The 26,711-nt window shown below is 38.6% G+C and overlaps 1 protein-coding gene across 1 annotated transcript; it reads left to right on the top strand.

Moving 5' to 3' along the window:
• The first annotated feature begins 1,855 nt into the window (after positions 1-1,855).
• LOC139713018 (uncharacterized) lies at positions 1,856-25,740 on the top strand. The gene is made up of 5 exons (XM_071624796.1): positions 1,856-2,381; positions 12,007-12,102; positions 13,058-13,175; positions 17,212-17,318; positions 25,535-25,740. Exons 1-5 carry the CDS (start codon positions 1,856-1,858, stop codon positions 25,738-25,740), a joined length of 1,053 nt encoding a protein of 350 aa, XP_071480897.1.
• Positions 25,741-26,711: the final 971 nt, after the last annotated feature.

The raw sequence follows: 26,711 nt of genomic DNA on the forward strand, positions 1-26,711 counted from the left end.
GCCGTGACTGCTGCGGTACTGGCGGATGGACGAATCTAACTTGAGGTTTCCTTTCTTTTTTTTTTGGAAAACCTTTTGGTTTTGTTTTATTTTAGGTAGATTGGCTTCTTTGTATGTGTGTGTGTGTGTGTGTGTGTGCGCGCGCGCGCATATGCTGTTGTCTTTTAGAACGCATTTGGAATTTTTTACTACACTGTCTTAATTTCGGAACAACAAGGCCTGTAATGTGGAGATAAATGTAGATACCATGTACTAAATTAGTAAATATCTCTATGACCTCCCTACCAAATTATCACGAAGTTAGGTGGCCTCATCAATTATTATGTCCTTTCTTTCAAAATCTCGTCAAACAGAAATCAGTGGTCCTTTGAAATCGTTTTCCAGTATCAAACGCAACGCCTGAATGTCAAACAGGTGCTCTATGTATATTTAGCGCTTACTCTATTGATATTGCATTGGTACAAGTTCGGTTAATGACTTCGCATCTGTGCATGAGTTTTGAAACGATATGATACGATTTTTTTTTAATCTTACGATTAAACTTTTCATATTGTCTGCACTTTCAGGAGGTAGGCCAACGAATTCATCTCGTCAGGACACTTTGTTTTGTTTTTGATCTTTTTTTTTAATTACTGTGAACAGTTCTAGTTATCAATTTATAATTACAAGAGAAAACAGTAATTCTTCAAACTATGTCATGATTGATAAATTTGTTGTTTGATGTAATTTGCTTGAAAAAAATTGACATATCTATGTAGATTTTTATGTATGTCTTCTAGTTTGTTTTGGTATATTTCGCTTCTTTATTTTGCATTGCTAATACACGATGCATATTGTTCTCTACACCATGGCTGTTGTAATTTTATTTATCGAATTTTTGTGTCATGAAAGAGTTGAAGAAATAAAATGAAATGAATGAATGAAAAAATGGAAATGGTAATGTCTGTTATGGGTGGTTTACCCAGCATTTCGAGGTACGGTAACTATACATTTTAAGATCCTTCTCACATATTCTAATCTTAGGCCCTTTTATCATTGGCAGGACAAAGATGTACAACATCACACAAAACAAGGTCATTGCTACGTTCAGCGTCCTCCACTCTAAATTCTAACCCTTTTCCTCATAATCTTTGAGGACAGGCACGAATTAACACGGCTGATACTTGCGCTTCGACCTCTTTGCCACACACGCTAGTTTTGGCTTACTTCAATCCCACAGAAATACCCTCTTCCCGCCTTCGCCTTCTCGAGTTAAGGACCTTCCCCTGTAAAATTGTGCAGAAGCCGCGCCAAGCTCTTAACCGCACTCTTTTTGAGGAAGTGACGTCTTGTACTCAGTAAAGTAGGGGGGAAATCAGAGGCCGCGGGAGAGGAATTAAGGTAGGAGGGGGTTACGTTACTTCTCTGTGTGACTTTCTGTACACAAACGAATACGGGACGCGCGGAACCCGCGCAAAAACTTTCTGCGAATCACGGGTTAATAATAGACGCAAGGAAAGAAAACGCGAGCGCCATTACGGAAACACACTGCAATAGAGAGAGAAGTTGTAGACCCACACTTCAGGATCTCACATCGGTCCTGTCTCGGCCGTGTACAGCTAGCTGCACTGGAATGATATTGGATATTACACTGTGTGCTCTTCTTGTTTACCTGAACAGCGCTAGCGTCCTACACGTGATTTAATCTTTACCAGGAAGAAGCTGATTAACTTAAATCTTTATTTACGATGTAATTACAAGCAAGTTAACCCAAAATATGAGTTCTACAGGAGCTGGGTTAATCTAACAGAAGTAAGCCTTCATATTTCTGTCCGTGCTGAATACTATTTAAGGAGTGAAACACTTTATAGACAAAATGAGCAAGAAAAGGCCAGTTTCTCGGACCAGCAGCAGCAGCGTCACCGCCGCTTTATTCCCGGGCGTTAACCTGGAAAGTGCCGAGAAGGACACTGTGCTGAAGGAAGGTACCATAGACAAGGAGTCCTCCAGTCTCTTCTATCCCTGGAGACCCAAGTTCTGCGTCCTCACGCCAGAAAACCTCACCATCTTCCGTTGGCACTCCAAGAAGAAAGCGTCTCAAGAGAAAGTGAGGAACATCCTGTATCGCATGCCCTTGGACGATGTCACCGCCATAGCAAACATCGCCAAGGGCAAGAGACACATCCACTTTACCATGGTTACCAAAGACGGCACTCTGGACCTACGCGTGGGACTGAACCACCGCGAGTGGCTGACGCAGATTCAGATGGCCGTCTTGGCGCGAAAGAATCGGCGGGATTTCGTGAAGGAGCTGAAGTCGCGATCGTCTGTCGTGGCAAACAAGTTCAGACGGAAAACGATGAGGAGGCGCTCATTTAACAAAGATCCGGAGTACGGAGACGGTAAGATTTCGTTTTCAGCGCATGGTTGTTTTCTTGCTATGCCTTCATGTGATGACTTGCCAACATGAAACTTTCCAAAGGGTAGGTCTGATATTAGGTTCATTACGTCAGGGGAATCCCATCTTTGGCAAGTTCTTTTGAGGTGAAATCTTCTATCATCTAGATTAGGCCTACGGTTTAAAGTTTCTGTGTTTATGGTATGAATGTTGGCTTTAGAGTCTGTTACGCAGTGATTCTTCGAACTTGTTATCATACAGGGTCAATATGACGGTGCAAACATTTTAAGTTTTCAAAGTTTCCTTAAGAACTAAGAATGCACTCATTCAATAAGGATGGACGTGAAATCTCTGGGAAGTCTTTGCTGGTTGAGAGCAACACAATATCCGTCTATGTTGCTGAATATTTTATATATTTTTTTTTTTTACTGGAAGGCTGCACAGATACGACGTTTTGCCGAACATCTAACACTTATGTCAGAATTATTAGTCGGTCAAACTATTAACCAAGAGTTTTATCGGCTTTGCCGTGGGAGATGGAGGAAGCTGGTTGCGTAATCGCCCCTTGGAAGATGATCTACAAACGTGGTTCATGCACGAAATTATTGCAGGTTTCACAAAGTTTGCTTCGCCAAGAAAGCGCGGCAGCTAGTTGACTTCATAACTTGGACCCCCTCTCCTTTAGTCTCTGTCGTTGGATGTACCTTTGCCTAGAGTTTACAGCATATTGGGCACGAAGCCGAGCAGACGACAGGACGTGTTGATGGTATCACGCCATCTGTTTTCCGGTTTAACAGTATCATGGGATAATTGTAGAAGACTTGGTAGGAAAATGACCAATATACTGAGAGCTGGAACGTAAAAAGCACGTAACCAAATTCAGAAAAGTTTGAATCATAGTCGGTGAGCGAACCTGAGTACACACATGATTAGGATTTGTTTGTTTCTGTGATCGGTTTCGTCGACCCGATGTCTCGTCTTGGGGTGCTCGAGTGTTGTGGTACCTGTCAGAGTTATTATAGCCTATCAAAAAATACCTGATATATGAAATTAATTGGGGTGGTGGATAGCCTTTGTTTCTTTCCTCCGATTGGAATTGGCGCACAAGAGTGCAATGTGACGAAGTTGCACGCTAGCAGGTGCATGTGTCGACCGTATACGACATGGGATCGAGAATCCATTTGTCATCGCCATGTCGCCAACGCGCCACCAACGGTTCAACCCGACCAGCTCAAACCTCTCGCCTAACCCACTTCTTTTCTAACGGATTACTTTGGCAGATTGGGGATTCCTTGACCCGTGAATAAATCAATAAGGAGGGCGTGGTGGCCGTCACACAAAGAGATTTAAATCGTCTAGCGCTGACGGATATGTGACAAAAATAATATTAACCTTACCTTCATGATTCATCTTCGCTACCACAGCCTGATGTGGTATATTCGTTGTCCCTCTCGAACTGAATTCGTCAGAATAAATGAATTAATTGATAGACTGAATACATCCATTCCTTTGTCATCCCGTCTATTTATTCACTTATGTATAATTTCATTATATCGATTGACTGATTCGTGGTCTTACTTATCAGTGATCTATACATTGAGACCTTCACTTTGACATCCTGGCACTTGCAACTGATTGATTATTATCAATATCGAGCTCGTAATTAGTGATGCTAATCAGCTGATAATAGCAGTTTGATAGTGAAATAGATCGGAAAGCAGTGATATGTAGCTGCTAATACTGCTATTGAATGAGAATATTAGCAGCTAGCAGCAGCAGTAGTAGCAGAAGCAGCAGTAGTAGAATGCCCTATATGTTGTATACTCCAGTATCATTGTCAAAATAGTTATTTTGACATTGACTTTTGAAAAATGTTAACACGTCCGATGAGAGACCTTCTTAGGCCACTTCCCACCGAGGAGGGACGGTGAGGAAAGATGCTGCTGTCACGCGGTGACAAGTGCGGCCAAAATTTGGGGCGCAGTTACGCGGACAATGGACCTGTCATTAACTGATAGACTTCATTATCTCGGAGACCTAACGGCTCGTCAACTAACAGTCACATGGAAATGATGTCGGACAAGTCCCTAATCACAACTTCCCCCAGGTCTGGTACGTCCCCAAGCACGTGTGAGAAAGCTGAGACGCGCCTGTTCGATGGGACGACGTGCTCCCGTGTAGAACGCCACGGAGGACCAGAGAGTCTGGCTCGTTATTACAGGCCACGCGCGCTGAGGTCGTTGTGGGTGCAAAGGTTGTGAATCAGCCTCAATTAATCAAGGTTGATTCACAACCTTTCCACGTAACAACTGCTGCTCTATTAAGGCTGTTTTGCTGCAAGTCTCATCATGAGTAAGCTAACTGACGCGGGAAAATAACTGAGTTACGACGGATAAGACTCTTGACTCTAAATGAAAATGGAAGATCAGGAGTTCGTTGTAAAGTCATCGGGCAGACGACGAACTCTCAGTCGTCAGTGGCCGTGAGGTCCCTGGCTCGAGGTCCCTTATCGACGAGTTCCCTGGTAGCACCGATACATTGTCCCGGGTCCTCAGGTACCCTATCCTCATTGCCTCGATCGATACCTCTGAAGGGATTTTAAAGCAATCGGTCACGTGGTCACTTGTTTTGAAATATTCCAGTATTTCCATAGTGCATGTGAAACGCGTTTACCAATATTCTTCATGGTGCGTCCAGTCTACGACGAGATGCTCTTGCTCAGAATGGCCCTCTTAAAGGGATGATATAGTTTTGGTTGAGATGGGATTCAGGCTTTAACTTTGTGCGAGATATTAGAAACCACTCCATGAAATATCAAGGGGCAAACCATTCTTAGAGAAATGCAAAGTTTATTCGATGAAAATTGTTTTTGAAATGGCTGAGATATCCAAAAGTAGCGTGAAACAAAGTGATTCTATTGGATCCTATTGAAAGGTGCATGGGTCCCTCCTTTTATTAGCACAGCTTTGTTTTGAATATCTCAGCCATTCCAAAACCAATATCCATCAAACAAACTTTGAATTCCTCTTAGAATTATATGCTCTTACATATTTCATAAGAGGTTTCTTATTATCTCAAAAAAATTATCATAAAAAAAACGTTGAAAACCTGAAGCTCTATCTCGACCGAAATTATACCATCCCTTTAATCACAGTGTAAATGAGAAAAGGAATTCGATTATCGGGGTTATCTGGAAGAGCAGTGTTGACACCCTGAAAGTCTATGCAGTAAACCTACATAGATGAAATCATAGCGTCTTAAGACATTCATTATACACGCTTGATAATGTATTGTATCGTAACATAATCAATGACAACTCGCTTCTTCATCTCAGTATCAGCAATCAGGCGTGATTATTGTTGGTCTTCCTGTTGTTATAACTGACATCGTAAACAGAAAATGTTTAGCCACTTACTCTATGATTGTTACAGTAACTGTAAATGTTATTGATATAAGTGTCGTCGTCAACAATGGTAAACAATAAACTCCGCATGAGTCCAATGAGCCTAAAATCGTCTTAATCGGCGTCAAAAAGTCCCAGATCAGGAACCAAGAATCGTCACATTTGGCGCCAAAGAGTCTCAGTTGTCCTCATGCCTTCATATACAAAAAAAAAAACAAAACAACAACAACAACAACAACAACAACAACAAGAGGAGAATGTCGACTGGATGGAAGTTGCAGAGTCGAATATCGACCGATTCGAAGGACATATCCAGTCCTTTAAAATTTGCATGCAGTATATGGGAAATCAATCGCGTAACTCAAAGTGGCTGCGTCTTCCGGTATATTGCATGATGCAAACTTGCGTCACACTACACATCGATCGCTACATCCTTTAACTATTAAAAAAAAAATGGGTTCTCATTTTTGTCTGCGAGTGTGCCTGTCTCTTTTGCCCAGATGTGACTGATCAAACCCGTCTGGAAGCCAATGGAGTTTATGTGTTCATCTGTGTTCATGTTAAATGAATGGTGTTAGTGTATAAGCCATAAAACAGAAGCGTAACCAGTGGGATGTATTCGGTATTTTCTTTGGTATCTGCAGGTGTAAAATTCTAAGATTTTATGGTGAGAATAGCCAGCAACAAAGTTGAGATGACTGAAGATGTACGTGGATTATGAGGTCTGATGGCTAGTTTTAGTTATGGACAGCTATGCTATCTGCAAAGCAAACGCATGCTGCTGACTTGTGTTGCTTAATGATACCCTGATTATCAAATTACTGTTGGACCAAATGTACAGATTCTAAACACATGTCATGTATTTTTTAATATTTTTGTACTATTTTTCTTCAGAATACTTAGATCCGCCTACAAAACTCTGCTGATGATATCATCTGTCAATGAATACTAAATCACTAATAAGATTGAAAAAAAAACATTGTGTAAACTTGATTAGAGTATCATAAATCAGCACTATATAGTATGTATTTCCATTACATACTAGTATGGTCCTTTAAAATTGGCTAGCAAAACAGTACTGTAATTGAATGATCCGCGATGATGACACATACGACGTACTGAGTACACACTCACATCCAAACAGATTAACGCATGATTATGCGTTGGCTCTTGTTATGCGGTACATTTGCGCAGCGCATTTCCATGTAACGTCCAGTCAGTATATGACTCGATGGGAAATGTTTAAGATTTACTCACAAAGTTCATATCAAATTGACGGCAGCATACAAACAGAAACATGTCCAAACACCTGCTGATACTCACCATTGATATAATCATACATGTATTTACGGCGTGGAAAAAATATGAAAATGTAGTGTGAGTCGAAAAAGGCCTAACTTTGAATCTTCCAAGAGTCTGATATCGCTTTTTTTAGAGTCCGTGAGTCGAAGCACTTTCTTCAATTCCGAAGACTTCACTCCATGGGGGTTTTCCGCACCATAAATCCTATAATGATCATTATACTATCATTATCATCATCATTATTAGCACTATAAGATCGTCTCGTTGTCGGTCGACATTAGGTTCGCGACGCGAACGCTAAAGACGACGCTACTATGCAAAAAAAAGGGGAAAAAAGTGTTCTGTTCAATCATGCAATAGACAAGTGTTTCCACTGCCCAACCCGGGAGGAGGCGTCGCGACGCGTCGTCTTAGCGTTCGCGTTGCAGATCTAAAGCTCGCTAATGTCATGATCATTGTCATCATCAAGAAAAGAATGTATAAAAAGCTGAACTATTCACCCTCTCTTCTTCAACTTTCTTTTTCAAGCCAATTATGTACAATTCATAAATACTACGTTTCTCTTTCGCATCCTGAAAACATCAATCAAAAGTAACAACTCATCGTGACCTTATAACTTGAATAAACCTATATTCATTCCAATGATATCCTGTCGTTCTTTTCCCCTATCCCCTCCCCGTTCTCTGCCGTTTACTGCATTTCGTTTCGGAAGAAACACATCTCTTGTCTAGACATTCCCTAGATATTATACCCTTAACACAATTCTTATCTCAAGGACAAACTGTCGTTTTATCGCGCAATGATCAGGGGCCCTTAGCCAAAAGTCTCGGCGCATTCGACGCCGGTCTGTACTGTTAAGGTAAGGAGCTTAAGAACGTTTTATACGTCATTTCTTTCAAGGGGGAAAATTCGGGAAAGGACGAGGAAGAGAATGAGCAGGTGATGGTGATGATAAAAGTAATGATAAGTATTTGGGTAATACTGTTTAGAATAAAGATGATGATGGTGACAATGATAATTTTGATAATTGTAATAATGATGATGATACTGATGATGATGATGACGATGATAATAATATTTATAATGATAATAATAATAATGATAATAATAAATAATAATAATAATAATAAATAATAATAAAATAATGATAATAATGAAAATGGCTAGATAATAACAATGATGGCAACAATAATAACATAATAATAACAATCATCATTATTATTGATATCATTATCATTATTCTTATTATCATTACTATATCACGCTACACACCTATTGATGCTAGAATCTTGCTAATATATAGGTGCTGTTATACACACGACATGCATCTTACAACATGTAACTTTACTCCTCTCAAGGGCAGGAGGTTCCGTTATCACACATTATGCATCTTCCATCTTTTTCTCTTTTTTTTTTGTCGAAAAGCTAAAATGAAGTCGTCTTTCGTTGATTAATGTTCATTGCTTGCAATGTTCCATTTATCATCATTACTACGATAACAGGCTTTGATTGATTTTGCGTGTCTCTATTCATCTGCCGAAAATCGGGGGCAGCTTCCTTGGATTTCATTCCCCAAAATTTTCTGAGAGAAAGGGTAGAAAGGTTTGGGGGGGAAATCAGGACTGGAGATCTTTCCTCAGGGTTAGATGGATTAGCACGCATCTTACTGTCCTTGCGGAGAATGTCTCATAGCTTTGTGGTAATGATGAAGTAGTCGGGCGCATAATCATTATATTAGATGTGGGTCATGTTCTTTGGCTCTTGCTGTGTAGTGATGTGGGTGTATCTTTTTTTTTTCGCTCCGTTCCTAAATCCTCCTGATCTTTTCTCGTTGCTTTGTTGTTGTTGCTGTCCTATATCAGACGCTGGAATACAACTTCTCGATTTATCTCCGGCTTCATTTTTTTTTCTCTCTCTCTCTTTGGCTGTTTGATGGTCAAAAAAAGCACTTTACGTTTTTCTCGAACTTCTTGAATGCATTTCTCATATCAGCCGTGCATATAGCCTACAAATTCTTTCGACATTTATAGCATCCATCACTTTGAATAATTGCTCAAGCGTTAAAAATATACCTGGGATAACTTAATCATAATTTCAGATAATAATGGTATAATGTGCAATCTCACTTACTTTTTCTAGCATGCAATGGTACATGAAATATCTTGTGTATATGACACCCCAAAAATTAATAGTTTGAAATGAAAAACAAGAATTAGTCTATTTCCCTTCCATGATCAGCATTATTTACGACGTTTACAATGTAGAATTAATAATATTCATATTGTTCCTTGTTTGTGGAAATATAACAATGTATATATAGCCAATCCGTACATATCTTGAATTGCGTGTAAATATTGGACCCTATACTCTGCCCTTGTTATGCTTGTGAGATCAAAATATTAATCATTATAGCTACCGAAAGTCAGTACTCTTCTGCTAAAGATGACTTGCTTCACTTAAAACTTGGACAAGAGGTGAGGGGAAAAAGAAAACGATTAAAAAAAACAGTGAGCAGTGTGAACCGATTTGAGGAATGAAAACTTTTGAGAGGTAACAACAACAGAGCAACAAGAACGTAAGTGTCTTGCCATAGGCGTGCAGGCTAATCGGAGATACCACACGCGGTAAAAAAGACCAGCTGAGGACAGGATGAACATGAATGTTATGCTGATAAAACAAACTAAAGTGTAAACTTGTCGAGAGAGGGGAAACGTGAGAAACACCGAGGGATGGGGGGGGGGGGGGAGAAAAGGAAGATGGGGGGAGGGGGACATGAAAAGGAGGGGGACGGCCAGAGAGGAGGGGACGTGCTCCTAAGAATATCAATGTGGGTGCGTGGGTTAATGTTTCAGGACGTTGACTTGGTTTGGGGGGCAACACACATTATATCAGTGTGTTACTGATATCCCTGATGGAAACACGCTCTGGAGACAAACATTTTAGCATGCCAGACACTGTGGTGTGGTGTATGTGATTATCTTTAATACAGCTTCATTTTCATATGACGCTCATTTTTCTTAAATGTGGGAAAATAGAAAACTTACTGATTATCTGTTTGTTTGTATGTTTATTTTTTATATTTATTTGTTTGCTTTCCGGTTAGTTCTTTAGTTTGTTTTATATGTTCGCCTTTTCCCCGGCTGATAACTTACGCTGTTAAACTTTCAAACCTTCCAGAAGAAATTTGCAAATGAAGTACCCTTATTACTGCATTTTGACCCGTTGAAACTGACAAAATTGAAAAGGAAACGATCGAATTATACACCGCTGCAAGCAATCTTGAAACAGAGACGTTGATTGATCGTATTAGCTTATTCAGCCTCCGGAAGCGCTTCTTTATAGTCAGACAATATGAAAGTCATACATATGAAAATTGTCTGCGGAATCAACGTTTCCCATATATAGGAACCACAGAAATAGCGGTCTTAGCCATGTTTCGGTGATGTCATTCTGATCTTGATATAATTGATTTGATTTCCACTGAAAAAAAGGTGAAATATGAAAAAGTGTAAAAATGTGACGTTCATAACTAAAGGATCAATTTTCACCATACAGAATGATACAGTGCATCGTGTTCATGAAAAGAGAATGACCAAAAAAAAGAAACAGATTTGACTCTTCAAAGGAAGAAGAAGAAGAAGAAGAAGAAGAAAACCAGTGGAGTATCAAGGAGAGAACAAATTAGAAATGCTTTGCAGGCGACGCTATACAGTGCTGTAATTCAATCAGCTAGCTAATGATAGTCATGTAAGATACAATGTTGCCTGAATAATGATGTGTATCATTTACCAATTACTTAGACTATTTCTACTTTTTTTAAAATCTTCTCTCAAATCCTCATGGTAACGATTTCGTTTTCTGTTTCATTACGCATTTTTTCACACTATGATTTTTTTCTTCATTTTCCGACCTGTTATTTTCTTTCTTATGAAGAACAAGGGCAAATATGTTTTTTTTTTTCTTATTATGATGGTTCAAAACAAAACTTTTTGGAAGCCAAAGATATTTTGAGGACAAACAGTGGTTTCTTCTGTCATGCAATCGGAATGCAGAATTTTTGGTAATTCGCACGAGAAAGCACCAGATGGAAGGCCATATAGTTAATAGCATTATTATGAAGGCTAGAAGCTACTGAGTGAAATCATTCAATATCTATACACCTTTTGCACACATGGCTCTAAACTGTGAAATGTTGTTGATAACTCACAGAGTTGCTGCAAACATCATCATCATCTTTTCATCATTAATTTTTACTGCATATCTTACAGTGAAGAAAGGTTACATGGAACTTCTTATATTCATCATATCTGTATAAGAACAGGGAGAGAATTACAAAAGCTTTCAATTTAATTTGAATCAATCTATTTCTTTTCATCTCCATCAAAATCATACGCAATCACATTGTTATAAACACAACATGATTATGAGTACAATCAGAAAGAGGAGCAAGAACTGTTATCTTCTATGAAAAATGTAAAATGAATGGCTGACCAGTGTCCCATTTATAATTATGTAAGTGCACATGTTAGTTTTGTCTTGGTGCCATGACATGAAATAATTGCGAGCTGATAGTTTTCATGATTGAAACACAAAGAAACAATAACAAAACCATCAACATGAAAAGCTAAGTATAGTCATGATAATATCATCATTAGTTTTACCATGTGTTGCTGCTCCATGGTTTTGCAAAGCATATATAGTTCACGCATTGCATTTTTTCTTTTTGTGAGATGATGATAAAGTCCTTCGAGACGAGAGTATCAGACTGATAAATGTTTAAACCATATACCTTCAAGAAGCAATGTGTGTTTCTTTTCCGTATTTTTCGAATTCTCCAAATGGCATGGTTTGAAGGTTTCTTCAAGTCGTCGGAGGCAGAAGAATAATTATGGTTTATGGTACTCCTTTCTACATTTTTCTACAGGCATCGGAATAACGATCAAAAATGAAGGCGAATGTATCTTGGTGGCTCGGATATTCTCGGACGGGCCTGCGGCGAAGAAAGGCACACTCAAAGTTGGTGAGTAACCCTTATAGAGTAATCTGTACCGCATGCTCGTTCTCTGCGTGACAGTTCATTATTCAAAAGGTTCGTTATTCCGAAAGTTCGCTAATCCTAATACGAAATAAGGTTTGTTGTTCCGAAAGGTAGTTATTCCGAAGTATGATTCGTTATCCTGGGGATTTTGATCCGAAAATAGTAATTATAAAAAGTTTTTTTTTAATTAATATTCCGAAGGTTTGTTGATCCGAAATCGAGAAGGTTTGTAATTCCGAAGGTTGGTTAGTACACACTTTTTTTCATATTCGCATTAACGAACTGTATTAAAACAAACAATCAATAGCAAAAACAGAGCATTGGAATCAAAATGCACTGTTTGTGATGATATGAAGTTTGAATCATATGCTTGTATATTTCGGTGCACATAGCGATCTCAACACCAACGGGTCATACAGCTCACGAGTTATGCAACCCAAGAGTCATACATCCCACGGGTTACACAGCCAGCTGGTCATACGGCCCACGAGCTAGACATTAAGTGAACGATGCCCATGAACTCGACACCAAATAGAATAGGCCACGAGCTATAAGGTCCACCAGCTCGACACTAGGCAAATAAGGCCCCTGAGTTCGACACAAGGCAGAAAAGACCCACGAGCTCGACTCGCGGTAAAAAAAAAAAAGGCCCACGAGACCGAAATACACAGTGTCGGTCTTGTGTGCTTAGTGTGGAGCTCATGGGCCTCATTTGCCTATACAGTTGCCCTGGAGGGTTGTTTGACTCTGGGCTGTATGACTTATGGACCTTTTTTTTTTTTTTTGGTCAATGTCGACCTCGTGGGCTGTATGACTCGTGAGTGTTAAGCTCGTGGGATGACTCCGCATATTTCCCTAGGCCTTTGTTATACACTCAGATGTTTTCATTATACCTGGGATTGGATAATCGATTTCAATTTTCTCCTCTTATTTCCAGGTGACGAGATTGTCGAAGTCAACGGGCGAGACGTCCACGGGCACCACGCCGAGAAGGTCGCCTCAATCATCAAGGCCCAGTCAGATAAGGTGGTCCTTATGATCAAGGCGTCCTCAAGGTACTCACACCGTATATGCTTATTTTGATTATGATTACAATGTCAAAATCATATATAACATTAATAATAATCGTTATCATACTTGCCTTATTGACTAAAGACATAAACAAAACAATATACCGTTGTGATCACATCGGCAATGAATATCTACGTAGATACAATTTCAGTCGTGGCTATTTAGGACGAAAGCACAAATAGTAGTAGTAGTTGCAGTACAGTCACCTGATAGTGATAGTGATTATTTCAACAAGAAAGTAAGTTTGAAAGAACATTGAGCAAGTAATAAAACATTCCGATGAAAGTATAAAGGAAATGTACGTTTCTGCTTTGATAAAAGGAAGCATATCTTCTATCCCATTGGTTTACCACATTCATAAATCATGAAACATGTCCTTCCGATATTTTTTTTTTCAGAGGACCCTCGTTTACAGGAAATAACGAGTATTTTACGTTTGTGCCAGTGAAATGCGCATCCCTTCTGACTCTCCCTCCACTTCGTCTATAGCGCACGAGATGAGTTCATGCATCTTAAGTCCATCCTATTGCACCTATGTAGTAATTAATTGCCTTCACTCACTGGAGAATAATCTACTTCCTCACCCATATCCCCTTGAATCCTTGGTTAATTTCCGGGTTGCTCTTAAAGTGGACCAATGTTTGGTTTTTATTTTTGGTCTTTAATTTTTTTTTCTTGATTGAATTCCGTTCTTCTCCTTACTCAGGATATTATACGTTAAGTGATCCCTGGGGCCGGCAGTAAGCCGACACTAATTTCGAAGAATTATGACTTTCGTAGTAATGGAAGACATTTTATATTTTCATGTCGTGATAGATATTCCTCAGACAACAGGCTGACAGGGTATCAGCACAAATCACGATCGATGTCAAACGATACATGACTGAATTAGGCGAGAATATCTATTTCAAAGAAACGTCTACACACTTTTTTTTTTACTTTCTTGAGGAGAACCTACGCATCCTCAAATAGAATCCATTGTAATCCATGTTAAGACCGTCTGGATTGACTTTAAAAACAAACAGCAACGATAATAAAATTCAGACAAAATTGAAAAGGAGCATGCATTACACATATCTTGTCTTGTCTAGTCGTATAATAAAGTTTGAAAAGAAGTTACAGTGCCCTCAAAAACGCCATCCAAAAATGTTGGAAAAAAATGTTTCAAAGTGGTGAACCCTGACCAAATGATGCTGAATAAAAAAAAAAAGGTTCATCTATAGTTTTATGTTTGTAATGTAGTGATTTTAGTGTAACTAACGCCTTTTCGTCATAAGCATTATCAGCATTTTCTCGATATAACTTTTCATGTTTTAAAATCTAATATTTTTTTGAATTAAAAAAGACCCTCGATATCATTCTATGATAACCCTATCAATGAGCTATATAGTAAAGGCAAAAGTGTGGTGTATTTCTTTCCATTTTACATCAGACTGTAGTTTGTTGACATACAAAAATGCAGTGATACCCCTTGTGACGTTTCATCCACTTAAAAACAAATCACAATAAATCAAAGCAGCTTATGATTTTTCATTGTTTCATTAATTGTTTAAGTCAATAATGCTCAGTTCTATAAACGGAAGAAATTTCCCCCTTTCTTTCAACCAAAGTTGAGAGACCTTCTTCCTTTAGGCCCTTAATTCTGATATCTTTCATGTCAGTCACAGCTACCACGTAGACAACAGGATACCATTTTTGCAACTTTAGTTAACATTTTCTCCTGGTTTGCTAATCGGAGATGAGCGCGTAGAGTTTTAGCTCTTGAATTTCCTTTAAGTATAGCCGTCGCAGGTGACGATATTTTTAGACTCGTCTTGTCATTGTTACGCAACGACGCATTGTCTTCTTATCTATGTCGGTGACTACATTAGTCAGTATTCTGCCATTAAGTAGTCAACACAATTATTCAAGACGTCGTTGAAGTGCCTGTTGGTTGTAAAGTCTCTTGATTTAGAATTTCAGTGACTAAATGAAATAGCATTTCAAGTATTCCTATAATTTTTTTTTTTGTACTTCTTTTTGGTTCGTTCAATTAAGGGTCTTCCGGGGGTCTGTAGATGGTTCATTCATCTGATGAACTAGTGACTAAAGTTAAGATGTTGGCATGGTTGATGTGGTATCTGTCACAATGGGTGTCGTCGTTTTGAGCTATCAGTGGTTTTTGTTTTTTTTTGTAGGGGTCACTTACTAGTTTCGCAGATACAAATTTCAGCAGACATCTTGAGTGGCACTCAACTCGGTAACCATCACTGGTAACCTGTTTTCATGATTATGTCAATAGGAATTGGAGAATGTGGTCCTTAGAGGTTGATTTGGATCGCAAGAAAGGCGAATCATGACTAAGAGACTGTTGAGATGTGACCACCTACGCACACCTGTTCGTAGCCTTTTGACAAGGCCTCTTACTGGTTGAGATTTTCACCGCACACTTCGACGCGGGTTTTAACGAGACTTAAATGCTGTAAGGGCTGACGCCATTCGCTCGCGCGCTTCTACCTGTCTTCCTTCTGTGTACAGGATGGATTATATCCAACACCTCGTCACTCTAACGTTCCAAGATACTGAAATAAATCATGAGAAAATTCCTGGAAGAAGAAAAACAACATTCAGTTTGATAAGAACAATACCTCTACAAAATGCTTCCCATTTATGTGGTAGACACGCTTTGGTTTTAATTTGATTTCAGCAAACAAATGCATTTTTTGAGTGATGAAATAATAGTTTTCCTGCAAAGACGTCAGTGCAGAGTTTGAACAGTGTCCTCACAAATACATTGAGAGGTTTCCTTTGATTTCGATTGACTTCCTGCAGGTGTGGGGAAATATAGAAAGTCGTCAGTCAGATCAAGAGAGAAAGCCGAACAATAGTGCTGTCTTTCATTGATGTGAATCACCAGCACACACCGTTTGCTTCCGGATTGTCTGGAAACGATTCTACCGCACAATGTAAAACAACATCATGGAATTTGGCAGGAAGGAATAATTTCCTATGTACTTGCGATAGAATGATTCCGATTACAGACTGTATATGACAACACGTTGTCATCATCATTGTATTGTCTTCTTCTCTGAACAATCTCTGAACAAACTTTAAATCAAGGAATCGTATAGAGACCATCTGAAAACAGTCTGATTGTGAATATTGTTTAAGCACATCAAAATTAATCACTGTCACGGTTGTCACAGTCTTATAGTCGGTTTGGGGCACTTCACTCGATTTCAGAGCGATATAGATATGCATAATCTTTACATAGCAATTTATGGAATTCATCAATCCTGTCCAAACAAAGAATGAACTTGCGTAGACCAGATGACCAGAATGATCCGTCAATTTACAATTGATAAAGCATCCATTTCATTATTCTGCATTGAATGTATCATCAATCTCTTTCTATTGATATTACCACATACCAATTATGCTGTCAGTCGGATGTGCTGGGAAGCAGTATTTGTAAGGATTACATGAATAATCATTACATCACAGATGCTTATCTCTCATGCCTGTTGGGATAGGAATGACTGTTTTTCTGCTCATGCGCAAAGTGGAACTGCGAAGTGGCTGATTGAAGTAGAGCGACGCAATATCTTATTTAAGATTTGTGTTGGGGGCCACCAAAGAATACTTAACCCACTATGTCCATCTTGACCCAGGTGTATAAATGGCTACCTGGTAATGCAGTAGGGGTTAATGCTAACACAGGAGAGGCTACCCTGGGTAAATAACACCTTATCATTATGTGATGATTATTACAGTAAGCCTATAAAATATAGTTATTACTACAGTCAAACCTGCCTATAGTGGTCACCCAATGGAGACGATAAAAAGTGGCCGTTATATACAGGTGGCCGCTATAGACATGTTCTTTAACATGCTTTTTCTCTCTCGGAAAGAGTTGTTTTTAGTGGTGGTATACGGCAGGTGGCTGCTATAGACAGGTGGGTGCTAAGACAGGTTTGACGGTGTACTGTCTTTACCACATTCCAGATTATGATTTTGTCCTCTTACTCCTTTTACTTGCAGCTCAAAGATATCTGTAGGCACACAGAGCGAAAACCGACACACGATATGCGGGGACGCCTCCAGAAGACCACGCCCACTCAGCATCGTCTCGGGATCAGCCACGTCCAGTACGTATGATATGCATATCTTATGTGACAGTCCAAGGAGGTGTGGTACCCCTTAGATACCAAGTAGATGATAGATAGATAGATAGATTAGAAAGACAGATAGACAGATAGATAGATAAATAGATAGATAGATAGATAGACAGACAGACAGACAGATAGATAGATAGATATAGATAGATAGATCATTGTAGATAGATAGATAGATAGATAGACAGACAGACAGACAGATAGATAGATATAGATAGATAGATCATTGTAGATAGATAGATAGATAGATAGATAGATAGATTAGAAAGATAGATAGACAGATAGATAGATACATAGACAGACAGATAAATTGATAGACAGATAGATAGATTGATTGATATAGATAGACAGATAAATAGATAGATAGGTATAGATAGATAGATACATAGATAAATAGATAGATAGGTAGATAGTTAGACAGACAGATAGATAAAGATACACATTGTAATCATTCATTTATATTACTACTATAAGGTAATCCTTTGTAAAGTTATATATTTAAAGATTATTTGGCACACTAATGTGAGGCGATGACAGCATCATCTTAATCAAGTGCGCGTACACGCGCGCGCGCACACACACACACACAAACCCACTTCATCCCTGAAATCAATGATTATGGGTTTGTATACGGGGATGACGGGGGAGGGGGGATGGGAGAGGGATGGGGGGTCATGGACGGGTGGGAATATACGTGCATTCCCTAATTACATCACACGACACCCGTACGTGTGTGACTGGTACAGGCTGCAAGTTAGTCACCCATATGGGCTTGGCAACAGAAAAAAAAAAGAAGAAAAATAGCAGAACAAAATAAAACATACAGTTTAAGTCGGCATTGTGGTCTGAAAGCACATAACCATACTTACTGTACATTGATATATACAGGACAGGGCTCGACACTAACGGTGGCCCGGTGGCCTGGGGCCACCAAAAAGGCACGTCGGGCCACCAAAATTTCACAAATGAAGAATTTGGTGGCCTTATCGGGCCACCAAAAAAGGTCGGATGTTTGCCTTTGGGCCACCAAAAATAAAAGTTAGTGTGGAGCCCTGATATATAGACAACATTTATTCAAAAAATCAAAATGGAACACGTTCGATTAAGGTTCGACTAATTCATTGTGGAGTTTCACAGTTTCGATGTTTCTTTCAATTCAAATCAATTCAATTCAATTCATGTTTACTCGTTCAAAAAAAAGAAATTCAATGCGGGATTTTTACATAACATAAACATATATAAACGTAATACATGCATGTTTTCACCAAACAAGGATATTGGAATCGATTCAAATTACGGTAGGGGATTAGATCATGACGTAACTTATCTACAGTGTATGTTTACGTTATATAATAATGATAATGATAATATAAGCAAATTGGTAGATAATTCAACAATAATTCAACCATATAGTTCCTTTCCCCTCTAAGTAAGTACTTGTCATAGCATCGTGACAACATGCTACAAAAAGATGCATGGTTATTCTTTTTCTTTCTTTAACTTAAAATTGAAAACTTTAGTGAAGACTTGTTTGAATGTAAAAAAAAATCGTGGAATTGAATGGTTTGCAGGTAAAAATTGTAGAAGTGTGAGATGATTACATCATTGCCTGATATCTATGTAGTTCTGATAAATGTCGCTGTTGTTGCTCTGTGTGTGTGTGCGTGTGTGTGTGTGTGCGTGTGTCTGTCTGTCTGTCTGTCTGTGTCGTGTCCCTGTTTTGTCAGACGTGCAACACGGTTGACCAAATCCTGTAAACAGTTCATTGGCCGCTACACGACAAGAAAGGAGCCTGTAATCATTACATCCTCGAAGTCAAACCATCACTTCTTACATGTTGATCCCACCCTCTCCTTCTTGCCTGTCGATCTGCCGCCTTGTTTCCCCTTCTGATAACGATCATGATATCAGCATCCGTTAAACATATTCCTCCATTGAACACGAGTACATTACACAAACCAAAATATGAGAAAAATGACCACTTATCTAATTGAGTAAACGTATACTGTACATTGAGATTCCCATATTTCGCGTATTTTTCGATCCTTAAAGTATTTTGTATAATAACATTATGTCTGGAAATTCCAGAAAAAGACCCCTATTTTTAGAATCTTTTAAGACTTATTTTCTGAAAAGAAAGGTAAACTTGCCACTCATTTTCAAAAATGGAGGTTTGAAATTTAAGTTGAAAGTGTATAATTAACTTACAAGGTATTTTGGTCACATATAATTTGTAACATTTTATGTATTCATTTTGTTATGTGCTCTTTTTTTTTCCTTTATTTTGTGATTCTGTACTTGATTTGTATTCTTTGCTCTAAATTCCGTTTATTTTTAACCAATAAATACTAAATCAAAATAAAACTATGTCAGCGTCGCACCCTCATGAAACATTAACGGAAAGAGGGAAGGGGGGGGGGGGGGGAAGGAAAAAAAAAACCTGGCTCGAAACTTGTCACGTTCGCTGAGCGGAGCGAAACGCTGTGTGTGACTGATAACTTTTGACAAGGACTCGGTCAAAAAGGAGCTATGTACGTTCGAGCGAGGTACAGTATCCTTTCTTGGATTCAAGCACCCGGTGCTTATTTTTGTCTGTGGTTTGTTAGCTATCACTTGAGTCACCGGCGGGGCTGGCCCGGCGGGGCTGGCCCGATGATCACGATTCCGTCACAAGTCGCAGGCGGCATCAACCCTTAAAGGGCTCGTATAGTTTTGGTTGAGACCTAACTTTCAAAGGTTTCTGACATGTTTGGGTGAGATAATGAGAAGCCTCTTATATAATATGAAAGAGCATGTAATTCCATGATGAATGCAACGTTTATTTGATGAAAATTGACTTTAAAATGGCTGAGATATCCGAAACAGATCGATCCTAATAAAAGGTGGGACCATGCACACTTTATTACGATCGCTTTGTTTCACTTTGGTTTTTTGATGTTTCAGCCATTCCGAAACCGATTTTCATCTAATAAACGTTGAATTCCTCCTAGAATGGTACGCTCTGTACTATTTCATAAGTGATTTCTTGGTATTACACAAAAAGTCAAAAGCCCAATCCTCATCTCCACTTATACTATATATACCATCCCTAACCCTTAAAGGCTTAAAGGACACCTACAGCATCTTGTCAAGTTACTTTTCTTTAGCAAGATGAAGTAGTGTATATATACAAATAAGCACAAATCGGGTTAGGAATTTGGAATGAGCCGAGAATAATATTTTGTGATAAGAATATTAATGACTCCAATATGACTTTTCGATATGGCGTAAGGAAGTTGAATATACAGAATGAGCTATAAACAATGGCAAGAAGAAAGTGGAGAAAAGAAAGACTGAACAAAAAACAACAAAAACAACCAAAAGACAGAACCTATATAGGAAAAGAAGGAGACGAAGGAGAAGGAGGTGGAGGAAGGGTTGTGAGAGGACAAGAAACTGAAGAAACGTACACATGAGCTGCTTTATTTCTCTCATTATAGTCATAAAATACTTTCCATCATAATATGTACGTTCATTATACTTCTAATTAAGTGAGGTGTGGCTTGGATCGCAGACTGTGCATGTTATATTTCCATGATATCACACAACAACTTACTGTAAAATCAGCATATAATTGACCCCTGCAAGAAACGTCAGCAAATCAGCGCAGAATCTGAATTTATTGGTTGAAGTTCTTGAATTGGATCATGGTTACGATTATTTCACTGTCGATACGCTGAATTCGAGTAGTCGTATTTGGTTGTTAAAAAAGTTCTCATGTTGACATTATGATGATACTGTCTCTTGTGTAATGCTTCTCTCTTGTCTTGAAAAATAATTCAGAAAATTATGATTAAAATTGCAATTGCAAATAAAGTTCAAATTGTTGCATCCCCTCCCCCCATTACAGTCGTTATGTAAACCACTGATGGGGCTACCCTGGGTAAAGAATACTGAATGGATAGATAGATAGAAAGATAGATGAATGAATGAATGAATAAATATATAAATGATAAATAGATAAATAAATAAATAAATAAATAAATAAACAAATAAATAGATAAATGAAAACTAAGTATTATTTATAGATAGACGATCTGAATAACTGCATATGAGGTTGCGACCAATATCATTTTTAACGCAAATATAAGAAATGTAAAACTATCAAGAATTTTTTATTCTACGTCCGATTCCAAGAAAGCTCTGAAAGCATTGCATTTGCTTATATTCTTCATGCACTGGAGCGAGGTTGAACTTTAAATCTTCCAAGGCACCTTAGAGGCTCTCGAGACCTTTATCTTTGTCAAGATCTTCTTGGGCAATGCTCCGAGTCGAAAAGGAAAACAAAGAGAGAAAGAAAAGGAAACAAGTAACTAACTTCAATGACTTTCCCCTTACTGCTATGTGTGACTTTGATCCGCACCCAACCCTCACACCCACACATCCACACACCCTGCAGACATGCACATGCATCACATTGTTTCAATTGACGAAAGTAACATGTGTCGAATGCGCTTAGTTTTTATATTTTTTCACCTTGTGTGCAACAGCGTTATACGGAAAATATTACACATCTTTATGTCAATTCTGCAACATTCGCAGTGGTCATTTACTTCATTTTCATAGTCATCATCACCATCGACAGTACATTATCATCATCATCAGCAGCATAACATCAATAATAACAATAATAATATTACTGTAACTTGTATCACTACGAGTCTTACTACCATACTTGATTATGATGCTGATGATGATGATTATTATTATTATTATCATTATTTTTTTATCATTACCATTATAAGAAGTAGTAGAAGAAGTGTTTGTGGCAGTAGTAAAATGTATATGTAGTATAGAATAGTACTGTTAGTTCAATTTAGTACAAAGTGTAATAATCATATTAGTCTTAGCACATGTGTATTAGTAGTAGCAGCAACGGCAGTAGTAGTAGTAGTAGTAGTAGTAGTAGTAAGTATATCATAGTAGTATAGTAGTAGTAGTAGTAGCAGTAGTAGAAGTAGCAGTAGTAGTAGTAGTACTGGAGCAGCCGCGGCAGCATCTGCACCATCCATGATGCTTGCATGCACTTCTTGTAAGACAGAAAACGACTTATCCAGATAACATTTTGTGGTTAGAGTATGCGTGACTCACAAATGTCGTCACTCGCTACAGAAACCGGTGTAAACGTTGTTTGTTTGTTGTTTGTTCATTTCCATCTGAGAAGATGGCTGGATAGCCCATATGGAGAGAGGAATCGTGAACAACATCTAGTGTCAAATCTAGCAAGAATTATTTAGATGATAATTGTAAGAATGATTTTGAAGTTAATGTACTGAGTACTCCTAAAATCCAGATATCCTGTTTGAGTCTGGGTTTGGGGGAAATCTGCAAAACGAAACGTGTAGCACGTTTATACCGATTGTGAATAAAAACTGGGAGTCTCAGTGTCAACATGAGGTTATCCGGCATTGCGTTCCATAAAATACTACAAAAATAACCATTGTTTCTAAAATGCCTGATCTGGTTAATCTTGGCGTACATGTATGCGTTCAAATCGATTTTATTTTTCAATATCAATTTTACTCTAGAATTACAAAACTTGACTTCATGGAGCAAGTTGAAATGATATTCAAGAATATGTCTTCAAGCGGACTATTTCTCATATTTCGGACTTAAATGTAACAGATGTTAAAAACATGATTTTTTTTGTGGGTAAGTGTTAAACTTGTTGCACAACACGCACGAAGAAAATGAGGTGTATTTGGAGAGTGACGTCACTGTCACGTGACCAGGAAAAGGCGTGCTCTCTTTGAATCCACATGATCATTTTTTTTTCTCTCTTTAGTTTTTTCTTTTCTACCGTTAACTAGACTTATACATGTTTTATCGCCTGTTAATAGTGTTTCCCTGACCCTATCATGAATGATTTTACAATCATATCTTTGCTATATACATTCTGCTTTAAAGAGAACTAAGTTGGGGAAGAGAGATTACAGCTTACCCAGTCGATGTCCCGGGTATACAACCGGTACGCACCCACCATACAATGAACCTGATCTCCTTGAAGAGATGGTATAGTTCTGGTTTAATTCAATTCAATTCAATTCAATTCATTTCAATTCATTTCAAGTTATTTCAATTTATTGAAAACCAGACATAGTCACAGTAATGAATGAACATGAAGGCCAGAGCTACCAAGTCTCACGCATTCTGCGTGAGACTCAAGCATTTAGGGTCTGTCTCACGATCTCACGCATGGCACCCATTTTTCTCACGCATCTGGTGAAGTCTGCAATTTGGGCCAAAATTAAGGAGCGTAGCTCAAAGGATTAGAGTGATAGTTGCAATTGAAGGTATATTTCCCTTTTGCCTTTCAAAATATAGTAAAAAACAGTCACTTAAGTATGCACCAGATCGCATCATTAAGAGCTAATAATTTAAAAAAGCTCCCTACCATGGGAGGGGGACACCCTCCTCGTTCGCGTGCGCATGCGCGCGAGCGCCGAGACGCCGAGTCATAAAAATCTCACTCATAAAAGTTTTTTGAACTTGGCATCTCTGTGAAGCAAATGGATATAAGTCCCCAAGAAGCAGAGCTTGTGAGTGGGGCTTGCGAGATAATTAGAAACCGCGTATAAGACAAAGTTTATTTGATGAAAATTGGTTCTGAAATGGCTGAGATATCCCAAAACAAAGAGGTCCTAACAAAAGGTGGGTCCCGCCTTAAAGACCACTTTCTTTTACTTTGTTTTTGGATATGTCAGTCATTTCAAAACCAGATTTCATCATGAAGTAGTGGACTTTGAATTCCTCATAGAATTATATGTTCTTTAATACTTAATATAAGTGGTTTCTAATCATCTCGCAGACGGTTAAAACCTGAATCCCCATCTCAACCAAAACTATACTACCCCTTTAATCCCTTTCCTGTATAGCCTCTCACTCACGAACGAATTTTCCCTTCGCGCTCAATTTCCTCTTGTTTCGTAGTTCGCTGATCCCGCTTGATACAAGGAGTGGGGACGGGTGGTATAGGGAATGGGGGTGGGAGATGCTCCCTGGGCCGAGGGTGTGAGTCACTGCAGCTCACGTTAGTTGACGGCGGAAATTTGGCATATGAACACAATTTGTGTGTGACTTTGATAATATGCGTTAGGTTTGCCCCCTTTACTCCTATAGCTCAGAATCTCAAATATGTGTGTATTCCAAGTGGGTTCTTGTGCATACGGGTCAGGATAAGTCCGGATATGGATCATGCTGCGTTGATATTCTCTTTCGTTGTTGTTGTTGGTTTTTTTATTCTCGATAAAAATATAATGAAGTGAACGTTGGTGTTCGGTCAGTGTTCTTCATTTTATAGAATAACGAAAAGAAAAAACATGTAAAAAGTGCCCTCAATTAAAAGTGAACAACAAAAACAAAAACGAAGACCCCAGCAACAAACAAAGATTCAGAAAACAATCTATATACGTTGCATGAACGTTGAGATTAAACATAACTTTGGGCTAAGTTAGAAAATCAAACATAAATCTCTCAATACTAATTGCTGATTGGTTGATATCTGACAAATGTTCGATTGTCTGATTTTCTGACTTATGTTTGATTGCATCTTTCACATTTTTCGTGTTTTTACAGGTTCACACTTTGGTAACTGCAAAAAGTAAACAAACAGTTTGAGCTACTTCTTAGCATTGGCATGGACATGAAAAAAAATCAAATAAAACGAAACCAACGGAACTCTCCCCTATACATCAACGCATTCTTAACGAAGCATGACTTTGCCAGTATTTTCTTTTTAATCTTTTCGGGCCTCCGGTAGTTTCCAATGTTGAATGAGACTATATTTTATGTCTTATCGTGTTTTACATGTTTTACAGTAATCGTGCTCATTTCAGTAAAATGTCCGCAATTCAGCCTGCGGGCTGAAAAGGATATTAATCAATAAAGTACCCTTTCAAATTCAAAATCAATGTGTAGATTCCAAAGAATCTCAAGTTCATTCCTATAATATTGAAAATAGAGGTAAAGTTTTCAAACTGAGTCACGTTTCAACTGATTGACAAATTGCCCTACATCGGCGTAAATCAATGTATTTACGTCGATGTAGGGCAATTTGTCAATTAGTTGCAATGAAAACATCTCGATGGAAGAATTTCATGAATTTGAATGTATCACGTTTATGATCAACTTTATCCTTTATTTTACTATAGACTCTCGTAGCAGACGACCCCATTCTTACGCCAGCTCGGTGGAGGGCGGAGATCCCAAGCTGGTGACGGCGGACATCCTGAAGCACACGAGCGGATGGCGACTGGAGGAGGAGGAGAACAGTTTCACGCTGGACGGAGCAAGGCAACAGCCACGAGAGCGCCACCCGCGGCTGACCCGGAATAGCAAGAACCTCTCTCTGCCCTAGCTAGTGTCAGGGCTTCCGGTTGTGGGCCGGGGTCGAGAGCATATCAAAATTAATTCCACACAATTCATCACCGGACCACAAGAATTGCACAACAGCTGCTGAAGTTTCGACGGACCCTCTTCTTTCTTTAGTCCTATCGTAATAGGAATGTAAGGAGCTAAGTAATGCTGTGTTAATATGATTTTCTTCAGACGTTTTGTCCAAACGTGTCAATTTTTGGAGAGAGATGTTACGCGTGTAGGGGGCGTGGACTGCTATTATAAAGTCAAACTTTAAGTCAAATTCTCTTTTCATGTTTTGTACACTCAGCACTGTGCAATATTCGTGTTTTGTATCATAGATGCCTTCGATAATGAAATAGGCCTATAATCAAGGCTGGAAAAGCCTGATTCTATTATTACAACCTCTTACGTCATAATCGTCCTTAAACACATTTTTCAGAGGACAAATGGCGCGTCAATTATCACCATGACTCCTTTCTGCGGTCCAAGTCTTTAACGTGCTGTTTGTAGGCATGAAGAGAACTTAAAGCCTCTGCTACGACGACATAGCTCTGTTACCATGGATATGTAAGGCCTTTATAATGGTTACGTTACGTCATGATATGTCATTATACACTGCTGGCCTTGTTTATCGAACTTTGTGCATTTATACTCTATACGTGACGTTCGTGCATGTTGTCGTTGATCAACGCTGAACCTATGATGCGTTATGATATTTTAAAAAAATGAAATTTCACTCTATCATTCAGAGTTGTTTGACGGATGTGAGGCAGAATAACTTTTGCATGTTCGATCACCTGGCCATCTTTACAGCATGCACATATCCGATCCTGTATTGCTCGTGTATATAAATTGTAAGCTATCCATACCACCATGCAGACACAAATCGTAATCATCTTGAATCTAAATCAATAATGACGATAAAAAGTCCTTTTGTACATATTTTTTCTATGAACTGTATGCAGACAC

The sequence above is a fragment of the Diadema antillarum genome, unplaced genomic scaffold (assembly GCF_040938485.1).
Source record: "Diadema antillarum isolate AM-2024a unplaced genomic scaffold, OU_Dant_1.0 seq00001894_RagTag, whole genome shotgun sequence".
Classification (NCBI taxonomy): domain Eukaryota; kingdom Metazoa; phylum Echinodermata; class Echinoidea; order Diadematoida; family Diadematidae; genus Diadema; species Diadema antillarum.

Bases quoted from the DNA above. Each gene is read 5' to 3' on its own strand.
- LOC139713018 (XM_071624796.1), top strand. From the start codon at position 1,856: ATGAGCAAGAAAAGGCCAGTTTCTCGGACCAGCAGCAGCAGCGTCACC. The intron at 2,382-12,006 runs GTAAGATTTCGT...ATTTTTCTACAG, and splicing joins AGATCCGGAGTACGGAGACG to GCATCGGAATAACGATCAAA. The intron at 17,319-25,534 runs GTACGTATGATA...ATTTTACTATAG, and splicing joins CTCGGGATCAGCCACGTCCA to ACTCTCGTAGCAGACGACCC.